This window comes from Mangifera indica, chromosome 11, assembly GCF_011075055.1.
Source record: "Mangifera indica cultivar Alphonso chromosome 11, CATAS_Mindica_2.1, whole genome shotgun sequence".
NCBI classification, from domain to species: Eukaryota; Viridiplantae; Streptophyta; class Magnoliopsida; order Sapindales; family Anacardiaceae; genus Mangifera; species Mangifera indica.
Window position 1 is genome coordinate 5,959,236 of NC_058147.1, and position 16,800 is coordinate 5,976,035.

The following is a 16,800-nucleotide window of genomic DNA, read 5'->3' on the forward strand; positions in this document are numbered from 1 at the left end:
TTTTGAGTAAATTGAAAAAATGAAAATGACAAGACACATTCCACCCTTTCCTAACTCATAAGTATCAATTTTTTAAGTAATAACTTTTTAAATTAAAAAATGAAAAAGTTTGGAAGAGATTCTAATTTATTTTGAGAGAGAGAGAGGGAGAGGACTTTTCTATTTAGGTCAAAAGACTATTTGCCATCCAAGTTTTTGATGACATGGTAAATATATACTTGCTTCAGATAAAAATTCTAAATACTCATTTAAGTTTTAGTCTGTTAAGATATACTTATAAATTTTCTATTGAGATTAAGGGATAAAATCGTATTTTATTAGTAATATTAAAATAATTAAAATTGTATCTCATTTTCTCCCTTAATTTAGAAAACTAATAATTTTTCTTAGATTAAATTTTGAAAAATTTACTTTTCCTCTCAAAGATACCAAACTTGAAATATGACCACTTTCTCTAATAAACAAAAGACGAATAAGACATAGTCGTTCAGAGAATGACTTCTAGACGATACTTCATTGTTTATATTGGACGATACGTATTGTCCTCATTAGATGACGTTTCGTCGTCCAGCAATGTGTCACACTGGTTGCAATTGGTCAAACGGAGGTGAAGAATAAATTTAAAAATTTGGGAGGAGTCACTTTTTAAAATTCATGTATAGAGATAAAATATTAATTTTTAAAACTTGAAAAAGAAAAAAGAGAATATTATTTTCTTTAAATCTAGGGTGAAGTATTAATTTTTTAATATTATTTTTAAATAATAATTCTATCATCTCATATATAAGACAAATTTAATTATAATTTATAGATAAAAAAATGTTTAAATTTTTTATTATTATAAATATATTTTTAAAATTAAACTAACCCTTATGTATGAGAAATAATCCTCCAACCTTGTATTTATTATTCGTCATGTTTGTCAAGTCCAAAGCCCATGACATGACTAAAAACTCTTCAAGCCTGCTTTTGCAGGCAAGCCCGTGTGCTTTTGAAGGTGTTATCATTTTATTTTTTAATTATTATAATTGTTATTATTTTTATTGGCCCAACATACAGGTGGTACCCCTGATTTTGGCATGATCGTGGGTCGTGTTCATATGGATCATACCCCTAAAAAAAAGGATTTAGGTCAAGTGACTGACAAACCCAACCCTTAACATGTCTAAGGATGTAAGTTTTTCACCACCTACCATCATTTGTCTAAAGAATGGTCAAATAGCTATGTCCCAACCAAACTTTACTAAAATTATTTCCACCCTTTTGAGTTTAAAATTTTTATTTTTCACTAAATTATTAAATTTATTAATAAAATCTTTGAGATAACAACAATAAAAAATATTAAACTATCATCTTTTTTCAAATAAAATGATCGAACTTTTCTTTTTTATCAAGAAGATTGAATTTTCTGATTTTTCCTTAAAAAGGAGCAAATTTATACTATTTTCTATTAAAAGTGTTAAACAATTAACTGAATTCAAATAACATTAAATAAGAATAATGTGATAGTTTTTCTATTAAAAATATTAAAACAAATAATTTGTATGCTACGAAGACGTTTACAACTCACAAAAACCTTAAATTATACTTTTTTTCAAAATTTATTTTCACAAAAGTCACATAACATACACATAATAAACAAAACTTATCCGAAATAAGCTGAACACAACTAAATTTAATTTTTTTATATTAATTTTTTTAAGTTTAAAGCTTGAAGTTTATTTATTATTTGGGTTGAAATTTATGAACAATCATTGAAAAGAATAATTTATTTATATTTCAATAAAACATCATTTTGATTAAAAATGCAAATGAATAAAATACACTTAAAAAATAAAAAGCAATGTTATGTATGTGTATTATGAGAATCAATTTAGTAACTAATAATAATATATTATCATATAATTGAGTATTATTTTTATTTTTATTTTAAATTTATTCAATCACACAGTATCACATTATCATTGATAATCAAATTGATATTCATCATAAGTGCTCATAGTTTTATTATAAAATAAAAAGAAACAAAGTTTAAAATCAATAAACATTATTTTGATTAAAAGCATTATTACGTGTATATATTATTACATATATAATTTAATAAAACATTAATATGTTACCCTATAGTTAAAAATTGTATGATTTTAATTTAAAATTATTTAATTAGATATTACCTTATTTATGATTTTGTACTTAAAAGTGAATTAGTTGGGTTTTTGATTTGACAATCCATAAATTTAATATTTATCATAAGATGAGTTAAGAAATGTTTTGTCATTTTATTTTTTTAATTAATGAAATTATATATATTTAAAAATATCTACATATAATATTAAAATTAGATTTGAATCAAATTTATTTAAGCTTAGATTTGACCAAGCATGAAACTAATTCGACTCCAAGCCTATATAGTATTGTTTTTTTTTAATTTACTAAAATATCAAAAATCAAAATAAATTATATTCACATATTTTTAAATAAAGATAAAATAATATATAATAACATGATGATATATCACGTTGTATAACAACACAAATATTAGATTTGTTGTATAAAGTTACACTAACGGAGCCCTCCAAAGTATTTTTTAACCAATCCCTTATTTTTATAACATAACAATGGACTCCCTGGAATTCAAACCTTTATTACTGGTCACACACATGAAGCAGAAAACAGAGAGAACGACTGCTTTTATTATCGAGAAGGCTTCAGAATTAGTGTGCTCATTTGTGGAACTCCAAAACCCAGCTGTTGTATGCAGAGCATATAACTTCACACCTGGAAAATCCGGATTCCAAAGCTAATGCCTCAAACTCTTTAAGTGTCCGCTCTCTTCCTCCTGGGTGCACAATCATCATCAAGAGATCTAGTTCGCAGGCAATGTTTGATGAAACATTATTTTCAGGAATCTCAGGAACATTCACTTCTACAACGAGTACTTTTCCAGAGTTTGGAAGAGCTTCACAACATTTCTTGAGAATTTTCGAGCAGTCTTCATCACCCCAATCATGTAGAACTGTCTGCAAATAACTTTCATCTATGTGTATCAGCAAAACAACCACACACTAGCATATATATATATACACACACACACATATGAAGATTAAGCTATTTAACGCAGCACGTACCTTTAAGAAAATGGCGTCACCTTTTGGAATATTTGTGAACATATCTCCTCCAACATGCTCAACACCTACACAGCGCCAACATCTTATTATCATCTGATAAACAAATAGAGAAAGGGTTGTTGAAACTTTTTTATGTGGGCATATGTTGATTATAGTTTTATTTGATAAAAATATAATCGGGTAAATATATGATCCAATATTAGTTTTTATAGGTATCATGTAATCATATTGTAAAGATCAATTTCACTTTATATATATAGTCCGCCAAAAGTTAATTGACTTTTAAAGAGAAAGTCTAATAAATTTATTATAATTAAAGGGTTTTTGGTCATTCTAAAACATAGAAATGATATATGTATCCCATCCAAAAATTATTCCATTTTATTTTGAGTGTTGCTGGGAAGGAAGATCGATTCATAGATTAATAGTCGATCGATAAAGTTGTTATATAAAGTCAATTTCTCTTTTAAATGGCTCGATTAGGTTTATCTAAAACTCTATCAATCCAATTATAATATTTTATAATCTTAAATAAGAGATTATTGGAATTGATTAGAAATTACAGTGTTCAAAATTGCTTTAGGCAATTTATTTTTTTCTACAAGGGTAGCCATAAATGAGCAGAATTAGGAATACATACCTGATATTGGAGGTGCATGAGCTACAACATTAGGTAAATCAAAGTTTATGCCTTTAATGTAAGGATACTTAGAAGTGATGGTGCCAAGATTAGCACCAATTCCACCACCCACGTCTACTAATACTTTGACGCCTTCAAATCCTTTGTAAACATCAACCATCTTCTTCATGATTAAGGTAGTGTTGTTTGACATTGCTTTGTTAAATAACTGGTGATGGATTGGGTCCTTTTCCATGTATTCAAAAGCAGATCTCATTCCATGTGCTCTATTGAAAGGGCTTCCACCTTCAAGCACGGTATCGGTTAGATGATACCTGAAAAACATATTCAATTATCCAAATTTTAACTCGACGCTCAAACAAAACAATTATTAAATTTTAGATTTCAAAAATGAGACGTACCAGCCTTCCATGGTGACCTTGTCGTGCAACAACTGCAACAAACTAGCAACCGAGCCTCCATCTTCATTGTTCACAAAGAACTTGCAAATGGGTGCAACACCGTACAATCTTTTAACTTGTCCATTCTCTTCTCTTCTAACCGAGCATTTGAGTATATCATAGCTAGCCAAGAGTCGTAGCATGCGGTCGAGCAAAATGGGAGCGTCAGGGTTCTTGGTGGGGAGCATACTCGCGATGTCGGAAGGTGAAAGGAAAACGCCATCACCAGAGGCAAAGATGATATCTATGAGGTTCAGCTCGATGGCTGATTTCATCACCATGGGAAGGACCGCGCCGTTTGCTAACCTGATGGCTAGCTTGCCCACTTCTTGTTCCTGCGACATGGCCATTCAAGTTTGAAGATATGTAATTGGAAATCTCTTCACTTGATATCATAAGATATCTATCTACATTCATATATATACTACTTGCGTATGGGAATATATGCATTAAATTTATACAACTTGATAGACTAATTTACATGCATTCAAAGAGTCAAGACTATTGAATAAATTATTTAGTCTGGTCGTAAATGTTGGCACAAATTAATGGGCATTGTGTTATATGGATCTTATTATTCAAAGGATAACGATTCTAGAATGTGAAGACCATCAAGTAAACTGTTGAGTTTAGTCGTAGCTCGGTAAATTTTTTAAGCATAACAAAATTAATTATTCAAAAGGCAGAAATTTGGAAAGCTCTAGTGGAACCAAGATTTTTGTAAAAGAGAGGTCTTTGCATAAGCGGGATTAAAGCCGAATTGATTCAAACTTGATTTTAAGTTCGATTTAAATGAGTTGAACTGGAATTGGAGTTCTAACTCTTGAGTGGCTCATTTTCCCCTTATAAAAAATATTGTTCATTTTGCAACAATATTATTCAATTTATACTGATATTATTCATTCTTATGATAATACTATTTATCCCACTGACAACACTGCTCACTTTATCAAGTTCTTTAATAATATTGTATACTAACTCTAACGAACTCAATCTCAAGCTTAAGCTATGGCTTTGGGATTTAAACTATGTATTATACCATTTGAAACATCCACCAAACTTTATTTGGAAGATAGTGATAACTTTGAATATCCTTCATTGAGGCCTAATTCGAATTGGCTCTTGTACAAACTTAACTTTGAACATCACTATCTGGAGGATAGTGATGTTGTATACTAACTCAAATTCAAACTTATCTTATAAATTTAAATCAAGTTCAAATTATCCCTTGTATAAACTCAATTTTACTCAAATACACTCTCATATCCTCAACCGATTTGGTTATTGTTTATCAATCAACACATATGTTGTTTTGAAATTTTGGCAAAAATCAATGCTCAGTTCGTCACATGATTTTATTATTCCAAGGACAAGATTTTAGAAAGTGAAGACCACGTGGAGGGAATTATTGAGTTTCGCTCATAAATGTTTGACCAAATCAATATACTTGACCGGCGTCACAAAATTTAATTATTTAAAAGACAGAAATTTGGAAACTGTGAGTAATTGGATTTCGAGAACACCACGTCACATTATTTAATTGTTCCAAGTATATTTAGAAAGTTATATTTAACAATTTGAGATAGACGTTTGCACAAGTCAAAACACAATCCACGACATTTACAACTTCTCAATTCTCAATTCAAACTTCTGACAGTCTAATTTCCCAACTCCATACTTCACTCATCTCACATTATTAAGAATCCCATTTTAATTCTGAATGGCTTTCATCCATTGAACGATGTTCCAAGTCAGCATTCTAACCTGTTGAATCAATTGTAGTCATTTGTGGAACTCCAAAACCCAGCTGCTGTATAAGGAGCACATGACTTCACAGCTGGAAAATCCGGATTTCATGATCAAGATAGTGCAGTTTTACATAGCCTAATTGAACACCGGGTTGAACCTTTGATCCGCTTCTGGGTATTCATATGTCTGTTGAACAGAATTCTCTAGAGTTAGGCAATCAACAAATGTACTAAAGCCTGGTTTAGACACAGGATTAGTGCTGGATTATGGCCATTGATTGTAAATTAAAGGTTTTATGCTTTTATTTCATCCAATTAAGCAGAATTTCTACACTGAACTCAACGTTGCTTCACTGCAAATTCTATTACTCAATTATTTTAGACAATCAAAAGTAGCTTCTTGATCACTGACACAAGCAATTAACACATGGTACTAGAAACTGGGACTTCTGTTCAGTATTCCGAAGATTTAAGTATTAGCTTTTGCAGAACTCCATAACCCAGCTGTTGTATGCATTGCATATGACTTCACAGCCAGAAAATCCAGATCTCACAGTTAATGCCTCGAACTCCCTTTGAGTCCTCTCTTTTCCTCCTGGGTTCTGCGCCAGCATAAAAAGATCTTGCTCAAACACAATATGTGATGAAACATTATTCACAGGAAGAATTGATTCCGCGATGATCACTTAGCCAGAGTTTGGAAGAGCTTCATAACAATTCTCGAGAAGTTTCAAGCAATGTTCATCACTCCAGTCGTGTAGTATCCACTGCAAATTTCAATCCGTTATACAAAGAAACAACTAGAAAGAAATTTCCATCTCACCAGATTAACATCAAGGACAAAAGGTTACCTTCATGAAAATGGCATCCCCTTTCGGAACGCTCACAAACATATCCCAACCCACATGTTCTACACCTGCACCACACCACCAGAAACCTTTCAGTTAGTCATAATATTTACTCTCAGCCCCTTTCCGTATGATTTTTGGTGCATCATTTACAGAACACAAACATCAAGAGAATTCTTGTATTATCATTGACCACTGGATTTTAATCAGAATGACTGATTTAATGATAATATCTAAATTGTATACCATCTCCCATTTGATGCATTATGAAAGATCCTGTTTATTAAAAGATGTAGACTGTAACTAAAACTGGTACCTGAATACGAGGGTGCATCAGCTAAAACATGAGGTAAATCATAATTAATGCCTTTAATGTGAGGATACTTAGAAGTGATGATATTAAGAGTGACACCAATTCCACCTCCAACATCAACCAGCACTTTCAACCCTTCAAATCCTCTATAAATATCAAGAATTTACTTGATGATCAAGGTAGTGTGGTTTGACATTGCCTGATTAAACACCCAGTTGACCCTTTGATCTGTAGCCGGGTATTCAAATGCATTCATCCCATATGCCCTGTCGAACGGGATTCCCCCTTCTAGTATAACATCATTCAAGTGAAACCTGATAACCAAATTAAATCAACAAAATGTCCTGAATTCGCCACTACGTAGAAAATAAAAAGCTTTAATCTAATTTATTTACATTAATCATTGAAACTGCTAATTATCAGCACATTTACATAAGGGAACAAGTAGAGGAGTCAAAATGACAGAGTTTCTGTGAATTTAATAATCTAATAATGTATATGCATAAATGCTAAGGCTTAATCGAAATTCGCTTCTGTAACAATTTTGATGCAAAAAAATAATTAATTTAAAATAATTGAAGAAAAGGATGTACCAGCTCTCCATGAAACCCTTGTCGTGGTATAACAAGAACAAAGGAGCAACGGAGCCTCCATCTGGATTCTTAACAAGACACTTGCAAATGGGTGCGGCACCATACACTCTCTCAACTTCGCCATTCTCTCCGGTTCTGACGGAGCACTTGAGTACATCGTAGCTGGCCAAGAGCCGTAGCATGCGATCGAGCAAGATGGGTGCGTCGGGGTTGTTGGTAGCAATCCTGGTGGCTATCTCCGAAGTCGAGAGGAAGACACCGTCGGTAGAGGCGGCGATGATGTCAACTAGGTTGAGCTCGAGGGCTGATTTGAGGACCATGGGAAGAACCACGGCATTTGCTAACCTGATGACTAGCTTGCCCACTTCTTCTTCCTCTCGAGCTTGCGACATTTTGTTTAGTGATTAAAGCGGAAGGATATGTAACAGTGAAGATGAGAATCAGTGGCGATGGAGTGACGATTTTCTCCTGCTTCGTTCAAGTAACGGCAGATCTACAGGCTCCAGGCCTTCAAACATAACATGACTTACGTCCTTAGTTGACTCAAAATTTTTTATATTAATATAATAAGTTAAATGATTTTTATATCCTTTTATTAAATTATTAATAAAATAAAAATACTCTTTTACCAATTTCACAGGCAATAAGGATGATATAATATCATATAAATAAAAATATATATATTATAAGGTATATCAAATTAATGTTATATAGTAGATATATCATTTCAATATGATACGTGTCTTATATATGATACATATTATCGATACAGATTGATATATTTTTTAAAGAAAATTGTGATATGATAGAGGTGTATATTAAAAATTTTAAAATTTTAAATATATTTGTGATGTTTTCTAAAATGATGACGTGTTAATTATATATTTTTATTATTTTATTTTTTAAAATTTGCATCATACAATAAGATACTTAATATATTATACAAAAAATTAAGTTTTCGATACACGATATGATATATAATTCAATTACCATATGCAACTTTTCTTCCACGTCTTCACGTGTCTTCACTTCACCTTCATTTTGTATTTTCTTCGAAACTAAATCTCTCTTCATTTGATCTTCCTAAGCTTGAGTTCACTTGATCTTTTTAAGCTCAAGTTTCATGTTGATTGACCGAATAAATTTGTAAATAAATTTTTAAAATTTTAAAATATTATACTTACACTCTTATAATTTTTTTTAGTTTTTAATATAGAAAATAATTAATAAATATATAAGTTAACAAAGTTTAGATATAATTTTTTTTATAAAATATGGAAAAAATACAATTTTTGAGCTAAACTTGAACCAAATTTTTGTCTTGAGATTCTACTTACCCAACGAAATTGAGTTTATTATGTGACTCAACTCGATTGCATCCCTAATTGAAACCAATTCTCTTACAAAGTAAACCATCTTCACTCAATATCATCAACAACAACAAACATACCATTATCGTTGCATTAAAATATTCTCTTCTCAAACTAAATACTTTTTTTTTTCCTTCTTGTATCATTCCTTCAATTTGTGGAAGATAGGGAAACTGGACAATTTCTAGGGTCCTTTTCCCTTATCATATCTCTGTCTCCTTGCAAGGAACTAACAATCAATTAACTAGAAAATTTATCTCAAATCCTATAAAATTAACAAATATTATTGGCGACCATATATATCAACAGTCAACCTGACTGTGATGAGTACACGAAACATTTCATCAATTTCTCAAATTTAAAATCATTTTTTCTTCGCTTTGTTTTTGTGTATGTATAGAATTGTGAATAAAATGATGCTTTTGAAGGAGAAGAAGAAAGAAAAGAGATGGAGATGAGAGGAGCAAAAAAATTGTTTGTGTAAACAAATGCGAGAGGAACCGCAACTAATATCGGAATCAATCAGGTACATTTCAGGTAATTCCAGGTAGGAAGTTATCTACAGAGATTCTAGTTTCAGTTCTCAAATCTTAGGAATTGCTTGATTTTGATTTTGATTTCGATTCGTAGAGTACCCGAACCTGATCATATCTACTTAATTAATAATATCACTTTAAGAGGAAACACTTATACAAAGATGTTAATACATTCTTATAAGAAGGAATCTGAGATATAACATTCTTATCGTCCATCACTAGAGAAAAAGTGTGGATGATGTTGTAATTGCAACAATATTTCTCTAGTATTGTTAGATGAATCTAAGCAGTTTCATCTTATGAATTACAACAATTTTTAACAAGGAAGACAATATTGTAACCTATACTATTAGAGTATTGGATAATCCACGAACCTTGAACAAAGTCTTTTATCTAAAACCTCTTGGAAACATTTTCTCATTCAATGATGTTGCGTCTCTAGGGTAGTGAAATGTTGTAAAAACCCTAGATAGGGCTACGTACCAAGGAGCTATTTTTAAAAAACATTCAAGGTTATTTAAAAATGTCATACTTCATATTCCTTTTTACAATAATGCTAAGTTTAACATCTTTGAAGAAGTTTTTCCTCTTCAAGTGATATTATCAATTAACTAGATTTGTTCAAATGATAAAAAAGTAGGTATCAAAATCAAAACCAGAATTGACAATTTCTTAATATTGAAGAACCAAAACCAATTTCTGTGTAATTCTTAATTGTTGCTATGCATGCCCCTTCCAAGTCATGGAATATGCAAGAATATTATTTTGATAAAGACAACGATGAAATTATCGAGACAATCTTAGAATAATCTATTTATAAGATCCATGAAGACTACTAGAGCATTCGTCAACCCAAAAGACATTGTCACAAACTCATATTCTATATCATGTGAAAAATATAGTCTTTGAACATCCCTCTTGGGAACGTGGACCTAATCATATCCCGATCTCAAATTTATCTTGGAAAACATTAAAACTTCCTTAAATTGATTAAGTAAATCATCTATTCTAGATAGTAGGTATTTATTCTTTATAGTCACTTTATTCAACTCTTTATAATCTATGTATATATGTATTGACCTATCATTCTTTTTCAAAAATAGGATTGATGTATCCCGAGATGAGTGGATAGATCTAATAAAACCACTATCTAATAACTCTTACAGTTATTTCTTTAATTCTTGAAGTTCGATTGGGACCATTATATACAGTGTTTTGGAGATCGACATTGTATCTAGGGCTAACTCATTATTGAACTCCATTTTTCTCTATTGTACTAACCCTGACAGGCTATCAAGGAAAACATCTTGAAATTCACACACCATCAAAGTCTCCCCAAACCCAGGACTATCTCATTTAATCTATTTATTATATGCGCCGGATAACTCGTATAACTTTTACTCAGTAGCTTCCATGTCTTGACACCTCTAATCATCATACTCAAAACTCAACCGTCTCCAAAAGTGAATTGATCATTGTTATCTAAACTAAATCGAATCTTCTTCCTCTTGCAATAAATTTCTGCCAATTACTTATTTAGGAAATCAATACTGAGAATCACATCAAAATTTGACATCTCTCAAACACTATAAGGTCAACTACCAATTCTGGATCTCCTAGAACTATTGTCTCATTTGATAACAGATGACTGCTAAAATCTCAATTACCACAAGACATTTCTACAGAAATCAGTGTCACTGGTGGTCTCTAATCCTAGTCTCTAGACTATCTATCATGCAATGAAATTGTGAGTTGCACCAAAATCTATCAATGAATATAAAAGACAAAAATGAAATAATAATTTACCTAACACTTTTGATGGTTTGGCGTTGGCCTATATCTGAGAATAAGAGGTCAATAATTTAGTAAAACGTGGAAACAAACAAGACTCTCAAATGGGCGTGACAGTCTTGATGAAGAAAAGATTTGTTATACGTTTTTTTTTTTTCATTAATATTATTACTTTAAAATTTTCTATCTTTTGAATAATTAAATTATGTAGCGGATTGTGTTCGATTAGTGCAAACATTTATCTCAAATTGTTATATATTTCTTTTAAATAATATTATATATATATTTTAAGTATATAAATATATATGTGTGTATATATATATATATTATCATATGATTGAATATTACTTTATTCTTAATTTAAAATCATCTAATCATGTGATGACATATATAAATGTATATATATTTGTATACTCAAAACAAGTATACATACTTTTATTGATTATTTTCTAAATTGCTATATTTTCAAAAATCCAATATTTTGATGTAGTGTTTTCCAAATCCAATATCTTCAGTTCCCAAATTTTTGTCTTTTAAATATACCTAATAGTTCATGTCATCGAGTTATGTTTGCATCATATCATTTTGAGTTTTATGTTAAAGACCTTCAACTCTAACACAATCCGAACAAAAATTGTAGCGAAATTTTTTAGCCCTAACCCAACCCCATAACATTCGAATTGACCTAAAATTATCTATTATTTTTATTTTTCAAAGTAGTTTTATTAATTTAATTTTTTCATCAAGTTACTTCACCTTATTATTAATAAAATATATAATATAACATTTTGTCTTATTGACAAATACTTTAAAAATTTATGTATTAAGACTTTCAAAACATGTTAATAATCTGACTAACCAAATAAAATTCTTACTACTTAATAATAAAATAAAATAAAATATTTAAATAAAAATAAACAATAATATGAATAATTATTATTAAACAAAGATACAATTATATATAATAGGTAAAAATTTCAAATTCGTACTATAAAGATATAGCATATAATTATAATGTGAATAAAACCTTTAAAAAAAAAAATTATAATCAGACTAACTAAATCAATTTTTTATTACTTAATAATAAAATAAAAATAAATAATAATATGAGTAATTATAATTATATAAAGATACAAATTATACAATCTATTAATGTAATATTTTTTCAAAATATTAGTGTCAATTTGGATCTTATTTGATTACTTTTATATGAACCTTAACATTATCCGATTTAATTTTAAATTATGTTAAATTACCCTAAAATAAATTTCGTATAGAAAAACTCAATTCTAATCTAATATTTTTTTATGTTATATCATATTGGATTATCAGATTGAGTTGAAAATTGCCGGCTTTACTTTTGAATACTTAAATGCCGGGTGTGTTAATTTGTTCAAACTTCAAACATTTATGAGTCACGGCCAATCCCAAGCTCGATAATTTACTCCATAGTCTTCACTTTGAAATATTGAACCATGTGACGTAGTGGACATTTGATTTACTCGATAGTCTTAATTGCGCTGGTAAATTTCTATTAATTTGTTACATCATCATGCACCTTAAAAAATCAAAATAGAAATCATATATTCAATGACCTGCTTACAGGTTATGGTCGCATGGAAGTAGTACATACATGTATCAATTTAGATCGATTTTATATGATGTCAAGTGGAAAAATTAAATTGCAGAGATTTCCAGTTATCTTCAAGCTTGTAAGGCCATGTCGCAAGAACAAGAAGTGGGCAAACTAGCCATCAGGTTTGCAAACGCCGCGATCCTTCCGATGTTGATGAAATCAGCCATCGAGCTCAACCTCATAGGCATCATCTTTGCCTCTGACAACGGCGTTTTCCTCTCACCTTCCGACATCGCAAGTATGCTCCCCACCAAGAACCCTGAGGCGCCCGTTTTGCTCGACCGTATGCTACGACTCTTGGCCAGCTATGATATACTCAAGTGCTCGGTTAGAAAAGGAGAGAACGGACGAGTTGAAAGATTGTACGGTGCTGCACCCATTTGCAAGTTCTTTGTTAAGAATGAAGATGGAGGATCGGTTGCTAGTTTGTTGCAGTTGCAACACGACAAGGTCACCATGGAAGGCTGGTACTTTTCATTTCTGAAATCTAGAATTTAATAATTGTTTTAATTCAGAGTTGAGTTAAAATTTGGTTAATATAATATGTTTAATTTCAGGTATTATCTAACTGATACAGTGCTCGAAGGTGGAACCCCTTTCAATAGGGCAAAAGGAATGAGTTCTGCTTTTGAATACATCGAAAAAGATCCAAAGCATCACCAGTTATTCAACAAAGTAATGTCAAATAATACTACCTTGATCATGAAGAAGATGGTTGATGCTTACAAAGGATTTGAAGGCGTCAAAGTATTAGTAGACGTGGGTGGTGGAATTGGGACTAATCTTGGCACCATCACTTCTAATTATCCTTACATTAAAGGCATTAATTTTGATTTACCACATGTTGTAGCTCATGCACCTCCAATAGCAGGTATATATTCCTAACCCTACTCATTTATGGCTGCCCTTGTAGAAGCAATTTTCAGTAGTATAATTTCTAATGAATTCCAATAATCTCATATATAAGGATATAAAACAATGTAATTGAATTGATAGAGTTTTGACAAACATGATCGAATCATTTATAAGAGAAATTGATTTGATACATAACCCTTTTAATTGACTATCAATTTGTGAATCGATCTTTTTTCTCAATAATACTCATAACAAAATATGATAACTTTTGGATGAGGTATATATATGACTTCTCTATTTTGCAAATAATAAGATGTCGTCGATATGTGTAGGTGTTGAGCATGTTGGAGGAGATATGTTCACAAATATTCCAAAAGGTGATGCCATTTTCTTAAAGGTACGTGTGTTAATTAGTTTAATCTTCTTATGTGCATATATATATATATACACGAGAATGTGGATGTTTTGCTGATACATACAGATGAAAGTTATTTGCAGACGGTTCTACATGATTGGGGTGATGAAGACTGCTTGAAAATTCTCAAGAAATGTTGTGAAGCTCTTCCAAGCCCTGGAAAAGTTATCATTGTTGAAGTGATTGTTCCTGAGATTCCTGAAAACAGTGTTTCATCAAACATTGCCTGCGAACTAGATCTGTTAATGATGATTGTGCACCCAGGAGGAAGAGAGAGGACCCTTAAAGAGTTTGAGGCACTAGCTTCGGAATCCGGATTTTCCAGGTGTGAAGTTATATGCTCTGTATACAACATCTGGGTTTTGGAGTTCCACAAATGAGCACATTAATTCTGAAGGCTTGGAGTTCATTGTTATGTAATAAAATAAGAGATTTATTTCAAAAATACAATGAAGGACCCTGTGAGCGTGATTTTCTACCATAAATGTAATATTTATTTTGTTATGTAAACTACTAAACTCTGCTCTGTCAGGCAACAAGTTATTACAAATAGAACTAGAGACTTTGGAAAGCGATTTAATTTTTTTATTTTTCAGTAAATTGAAAAAATGAAAATGACAAGACGCATTCTACCCTTTCCTAACTCATAAGTATCAATTTTTTAAGTAATAACTTTTTAAATTAAAAAATCAAAAAGGTTGGAAGAGATTCTATTTTATTTTGAGAGAGAGTGAAGACTTTTCTATTTAGGCCAAAGGGCAATTGCCCACCCAAGTTTTTGATGAAATACAAATATGTACTTGCGAACAGATAAAAACTCTAAATACTCATTCAAGTTTTAGTTTATTAAGATACACTTACAAATTTTCTATTGGGATTAAGAGATAAAATTGTATTTTACTAGTAATATTAAAATAATTAAAATTATATCTCATTTTTTTCCTTAGTTTAGAAAACTAATAATTTCTCTTAGATTAAGTTTTAAAAAATTTATTTTTTCTCCCAAAGATACCAAACCTAAAATATGACCACTTTCTCCAATAAACGATAGTCTAATGACGGACTAATAAGACAGAGTCGTCTAGAGAATGACCTCTAGACGATACTTTATTGTTTATACTGGATGATACGCATTGTCCTCACTAGATGACGTTTCGTCGTCCAGCAATGTGTCACACTAGTTGCAACTGGTCAGACAGAGGTGAAGAATAAATTTAAAATTTTGGGGGGAGTCACTTTTCAAAATTCATGCATAGAGGTAAAATATTAATTTTTAAAACTTGACAAAGAAAAAAATATATTATTTTTTTTTAAATCTAGGGTGAAGTATTAATTTTTTTAATATTATTTTTAAATAATAATTTTCTCATCTTATATTTAATAATAAATTTAACTATAATTTAAAGATAAATAAATATTAAATTTTTTATTATTATAAATATATTTTTAAAATTGAAATAAGATAAATAATCCTCCAACCTTCTATTTATTGATCATTATGTTTGTCAAATCCAAAGCCTTAACATCATTTGTTTAAAATTGGGCATGATCGTGGGTCATGTCCATATGGATCATACCCCCAAAAAAAAAAAGAATTTAAGTCAAGTGGCAGATAGACTCAACCCTTAACATGTCCAAGGATGCAAGTTTTTCACCACCTACCGTCATTTGTTTAAAGAATGGTCAAATTACTAAGTCCCAACCAAACTTTACTAAAATTATTTCCACCCTTTTAAGTTTACAATTTTATTTTTCACTAAATTATTAAATTTGTTAATAAAATCTTTGAGATAACAACAATAAAAAGTATTAAACTATCATCTTTTTTCAAATAAAATGATCAAACTTTTCTTTTTTATCTAGAAGATTGAATTTTCTGATTTTTTTCCTCCATAATTTAGTCTTTTCTTGTTTCCTCCATAATTTTTTTTCCTTTTTCATCTTGGTCAAAAATGAGCCAACAGTATTTATTCACCTTTCAACCCAAAATTGCCCACTTCAATCACGTCAGCAAATTAAAGCGGTTGAATATCCACTTATTGAGGATGTTAAAAAGCATTATTATATTTATATATTATTAAATATATAATTAATATATTATCATATTATTAAAAATTATATTATTTATAATTTAAAATTAATTAGTTAGATATTGCCCTATTCCTAATTTTGTACTTAAAAGCTAATTAGTTGGGCTTTTGATTTGACAATCCATAAATTAAATTCTCTTACAAACCCTTTTTTCCCGTTTAAAAAATTATTAAATTAAAAAAATCGAAATTTATCATAAGATGAGTTAGGTAATGTTTTGTCATTTTATTTTTTTAATTAATAAAATTATATATATTTAAAAATATATACATATAATATTAAAATTAAATCTGAATCAAATTTATTTAAGCTTAGATTTGATCAAGCATGAAACTAATTCGACTCCAATCCTATATAGTATTGTTTTTTTTTAATTTACTAAAATATCAAAAATAA

At 30.1% G+C, this 16,800-nt stretch overlaps 2 protein-coding genes and 1 pseudogene across 2 annotated transcripts; 1 reads left to right on the plus strand and 2 right to left on the minus strand.

Annotated features, from left to right (window-relative positions):
* Positions 1–2,443: 2,443 nt before the first annotated feature.
* On the minus strand, positions 2,444–4,583 carry LOC123228972 (caffeic acid 3-O-methyltransferase-like). Its single transcript, XM_044654508.1, has 4 exons — positions 4,170–4,583; positions 3,769–4,082; positions 3,129–3,193; positions 2,444–3,020 (listed from the first exon to the last, which is right to left on the minus strand). The coding sequence occupies exons 1-4, from the start codon at positions 4,556–4,558 to the stop codon at positions 2,724–2,726; spliced, it is 1,065 nt and encodes a 354-aa protein (XP_044510443.1). The 5' UTR covers positions 4,559–4,583; the 3' UTR covers positions 2,444–2,723.
* A 1,655-nt stretch (positions 4,584–6,238) lies between these two features.
* Positions 6,239–8,232, minus strand: LOC123229058 (annotated as a pseudogene).
* Positions 8,233–13,028: 4,796 nt separating this feature from the next.
* LOC123229059 (caffeic acid 3-O-methyltransferase-like) lies at positions 13,029–14,870 on the plus strand. Its single transcript, XM_044654627.1, has 4 exons — positions 13,029–13,510; positions 13,601–13,914; positions 14,231–14,295; positions 14,397–14,870. The coding sequence occupies exons 1-4, from the start codon at positions 13,128–13,130 to the stop codon at positions 14,691–14,693; spliced, it is 1,059 nt and encodes a 352-aa protein (XP_044510562.1). The 5' UTR covers positions 13,029–13,127; the 3' UTR covers positions 14,694–14,870.
* Positions 14,871–16,800: the final 1,930 nt, after the last annotated feature.